This window comes from Tachysurus vachellii, chromosome 5 (assembly GCF_030014155.1).
Source record: "Tachysurus vachellii isolate PV-2020 chromosome 5, HZAU_Pvac_v1, whole genome shotgun sequence".
NCBI classification, from domain to species: domain Eukaryota; kingdom Metazoa; phylum Chordata; class Actinopteri; order Siluriformes; family Bagridae; genus Tachysurus; species Tachysurus vachellii.
The window spans coordinates 955,001-960,000 of NC_083464.1; the positions used below are offsets into that span (position 1 = coordinate 955,001).

Sequence of the window (5,000 nt, forward strand, 5' to 3'; positions counted from 1 at the left end):
TACTTTTTTCGGCTTTGCTCTCCAGAGAGTCTACACCGAGCTCGTCAGCCCTTAGCGGTGGGTTTTCTTAAACAAGACACCTTTAGCACCTAATCCCAGATTATAAACTCTGACACACTTCTTGAATTTCTAAATTTTTTTAATCTTTCACACATATAACATGAAGTGTATTAAAAAATACATGATGTGATCATTCACAAGCCTCATTCTGCAGATCATAGAGGAACTGATCTGTTTAACAATACAGGACTTTTTTTCTGTCCAAAACCAAACTTAATACGGCTTAGAAACACACCACAGTGTCTACAGTGTAACCTCGGTATTGTGTAGAGCTGTGATCAGAAATAAACAACAGAATATGAAGTTATAGATTATAGACGGACTGCAGTGGATTAAACAAGGAAATCGAGACCAATACAGCAGATATCCAGCTCATCATAACAACTGCAGAAATCCTCCATCGACATCCTGCAACAGGAAATAGATATAGATAGGGACTCAATATTCAGTGTATGTAATTTAAACAGTGCAACAGTTATATTACATTCTATTACATTCTATTATATTTCAGTCTCAGACATTTCCCTGCCAGACCACTAGAGGGCAGCAATTCTGTACACCTGTTGTGTAGTTATCATACACTTGTGTTGTGTATCCATTAGTCACCTTCTTTAAGCTCCTTTGTGTCACCTTGTCTTTGTCGTGTGCCTGTCATCACTGTGTGTACGTGTTATGTCTAATTTAGTGTTAATCTCAGACTAGACTGTATTTGTTCCTAACCTTTGTTTTGCTCCCTATGTTTTGTTCTTTTATGACAGAGAAGTTGTTTCTTCACCTCTGAATCATGACAGTTATATTACATGGCTACTGAACAATGACACAACTGTATGATTTTGGAACATAATTATTTATATATTTGTCTTTATATATGAAAGTTTATTAACAGATGTACTGTATGTATTTTGTAAATATATTACATTGGATAGAAATGATTATTATTAGTGTTAGTATTTGACCTACCAAAACTCTCCGTTGTTCTTAATCTCCAGCCAGGATTCACGCTCCTTCTCACTCAAATCATTCCACAGACGCGAGCTGCAAATCATCTGAAACTTTAAAAACTAGTGACAGGAATTCAGCTGATTCACATGAGAATATTATCTATATTTACTCCTCTAAATAAGCACACACACACACACACACACACACACACACACACACACACACACACACACTCTCTCTCACACACACACACAATCTCTCACACACACACATACACACTCACACACACACACACACACACACACTCTCTCACACACACACATACACTCTCTCTCACACACACTCTCTCTCTCACACACACACATACACACTCACACACACAAATACACACACACACATACACACACACACACTCTCACACACATACACACACACTCTCACACACACACACCACACACTCACACTCTCACACACACACAGATATACACACACACTCAGCAGCTCAGTGGTTTAGTTGTTGGACTATTGATGGTGAATTTGAGCCCCAGGGCCACTAAGCTACCACTCCTGGGCCCCTGAACTTAACCCAGAATTCCTCAGTTGTATATTTGAGATAAAGGTAAGTGGCTTTGGATAAGTGTCTGCTGTAAATTTAGCTTCAGGTGATAGAGAGTGTTAAGGATCTTCACACTGAGCTTAACCTGTAATTACTCTAATTATTTAAATGACCTCTAATACTCTATAACAGGATTAATCTCAGCTCTAACCTGAGTTAAGCCTAAAGTTACATGTCCACACAGCTGTAACTGTTCAGTTATTTCTGATGGTTGAGACGTGAGTGTGACGATAAGACTGTTATCATCAGAATCATACTTATCACTCCAGTCTCCCTTCCACTCTCCTTTTCCCCAGGGGTTCAGCAGCCTCACCAGTTTCACCATCTTTCCCTTAGACTTAATCTGAAACAGAAAAATACACATTTCAATTTCAGTTTTTTTGTATTGAGTTTTTAACAATTCACATTGTCTCATTGTTAAGTTTTTATTTGTTAAATTATTATTTATCTCTAACATTTATCCCTGATGATCAAGCCTGAGGTGACGGTGGTGAGGAAAATCTCCCTGAGATGATATGAGGAAGAAACCCTTAGAGGAACCAGACTCAGAAGTGAACCTCATCCTCATGTAATTAATGTCAATGTAATAATGTCTGCTTCTCTCTTTCTACCCATCCCGAGGCATCCAGAAACTGTACCAGCTTGTCTTCCATGCAATGAAGATTTTGGACCTCCACTGAGATGACACCAACACTGTGAGGATTCTGAGACATCTAGAGATCTACCAGCTCCAGTTGGACTCTGCTATACTAAAGAGGAGATGTGAACTCCATGTGGTCTTTTGCATCAACACAACATTTATCAGACTGTATATTTATAATCACACCCCTACTGTCACCCAGATGAGGATGAGGTTCCCCTTTGAGTCTGGTTCCTCTCAAGGTTTCTTCCTTTACCATCTAAGGGACCACAGTCACCTGAGTCACCTCAGACTTGCTCATTGGGGATAAATACAAACACATTTAAATATATCTAATATTAATCTTGAATTTTGTATTCAATTAATCTTTATATTATTCTTTATAATAACCTTTTGTTTTATGTTCATGTTCTGTAAAGCTGCTTTGAGACAATGTCAATTGTAAAAAGCGCTATACAAATAAACCTGAACTGAATTGAATTGAACACTACATACACACTACACACACACTACACACACTACATACACACTACATACACACTACCCACACACACTACAAACACACTACATACACACTACACACACACTACATACACACACTACCCATAAAACACACTAATAAAGAAACATAGTTTAGAGACTGGCCTTAGTGACTCCGGTGACGGTGTACGCATGTCCCTGCACGATGCCATTGGGAAGCACAGTGTTAGCTGAAGTGGGCTGAAAAATACACCACAGTCACAAGACAATAAATATAAGGATAATAATGTACAGATCAGACAACATCCTACTCATGACAAGCCCTAAACATCAATTCACCTCATGTATAAAGGAGAATTACAGAGGATTTTGTCCTGAATGCCACAAAACTTTTAGCAGCTTTTTATCCCTTAACATTTGAGCAGTGTTGTGGCACGTCTCCCTTCTCTCAGCCTCAGGGTTTACATACAGAATCATGTTATTATAATAATATGTTCCCTTTAAATCAGTGCTGGAGACTGAGCACTACATGAACACACCCTGAGACACCTGGCAAGGTGAAGACGAGCTCAGACAGGAAGTGTGATAATCTCAAACAAATTCCTTTTACAGTTTATCTGCATAGCAGAAGCTCAGGTTTAAAGAGTACAACAATAAAGATCTCTACTGCTTGGATGAACACTTTAAGCTTTATTTATTTTTAAAAGAAAAAACTGTGTTTTAAACAATAAATCTCTTCAAACAGAGAGTCAGTTTACAGATAGAACACTGTGTAATAAAATAAAGTGTGATGTGAGTCACGCTGCTCCTGTAACATCCATAATGTTAATAATTACACTCTCCTGTCACACTGCCTTCTTATACAGCACCGGAATCTGCATGAAAATAATGCGAGAAATTCAACAAAAGCTGCTCAGCTGTAAAAGAAAAAAGCTAATTAGACTTTGTTTAGTGTTTATTTATTAACTTTATCAAACTTATTAAAAATGTATTCAATCAGAAATCAGTCCTGATGTAACTGATGTCTCACACTTTTATATTAGCTTCAGCTAACTACTTACTTCAACAAGCTCTGGCACAGTGTGTGTGATTGTGTGTGTGTGTATGTGTGTGTGTGTGTGTGTGTGTGTGTGTGTGTGTCAAGTCAAGTCAAGTCAAGTCAAGTCAAGTCAAGTCAAGAAGCTTTTATTGTCATTACAACCATATATAGCTGTTACAGTACACAGTGACACGAGACAACGAATCTCCAGGATCAGGGAGCTACATAACAAAACAAAGAGCTATAAGGACTTAGTCCTAGATACTGTACATAAAGTGTATCTGTGCAACTTGGTGCAAACAGTGCAAGACAAGACAGACAAGACAGTGCAGACAAAAGACAGTGCAGGACAAAAGACAGTTCAGACAAAAGACAGTGCAGGACAAAAGACAGTGCAGACAAAAAATTACAAGACAATACACAAAAGACAATGAACGGAAACAGCGCCGACGAGTGTAAATACTGTATGTTCAACAATATTGCATGTGCAGAAAGAATGTGTGTGTGCGTGTGTGTGCGTGTGTGTGTATATTACCCCTTGAGGTGTACCACACCCAATCAAAGCTCTACGTTTCACTGCCTGATCCATCAGATCCCAGAGATTATCAGGAGCTTCCTTTAGGTTGAATGTTCTGTAGATGCCGCCGGTGAAATCATGCAGACCATCAAATATGAACCCACCGTTCAAAGCTGCATACGAACCACACACTCTGACAAAACAAACAGAAAGAACTCACTATCACTAAAATACTTACAGAGTAAGAGTGTTTCAATCTGAATGGTTAATCTTCCACACACTTGGCGTAGGCTTTCTCCAGCAGCGCAGGCCAGAACTCGTTACGAGTTTTACAGTGGATGAAGATCAGCTGTCCACTGAGTGTCGGTAACTGGTCATCTATCACAACATCCACCCACTTCCCGTTTCTGTAGAACTGTGGAGAGATCTCCAGATAAACACTGTTGTGTTGCTGTTCTAGTAAATGTTCTGCTGTTACATTTACAGTCTTTACCTCACCACAAAGAATATTATCCTCACCCTGAAATGAAATATTCCTGCGTAATCCTTATCAAATGACTGACTGTCAGGAATGACCTGATCCATGATGTCCTTCTGGAATGTAATGGCTCCTATTGCAGCCAAAAACCAGCAGTTTCCTAAAAATGAGAACAAAGGAACAAAGAGTAGTTTGTTAGTAGGATGTTTACTGAGACTTATATTTTGA

At 38.8% G+C, this 5,000-nt stretch overlaps 1 protein-coding gene across 4 annotated transcripts in view; it reads right to left on the reverse strand.

Annotated features, from left to right (window-relative positions):
- Positions 1-118: 118 nt before the first annotated feature.
- The window catches only part of LOC132845465 (calpain-8-like), an 8,154-nt gene continuing 3,272 nt past the window's right edge, over positions 119-5,000 (reverse strand). For all 4 annotated transcript variants that reach the window (XM_060869446.1, XM_060869448.1, XM_060869447.1 and 1 more), the window contains 7 exons: positions 4,814-4,932; positions 4,576-4,709; positions 4,313-4,487; positions 2,904-2,978; positions 1,876-1,961; positions 1,021-1,095; positions 119-468 (listed from right to left, as the gene is read on the reverse strand). In XM_060869446.1, the coding sequence (XP_060725429.1) occupies positions 393-468; positions 1,021-1,095; positions 1,876-1,961; positions 2,904-2,978; positions 4,313-4,487; positions 4,576-4,709; positions 4,814-4,932 (740 nt within the window). In that variant the 3' untranslated portion in view covers positions 119-392. The remainder of the gene's footprint in view (positions 469-1,020; positions 1,096-1,875; positions 1,962-2,903; positions 2,979-4,312; positions 4,488-4,575; positions 4,710-4,813; positions 4,933-5,000) is intronic.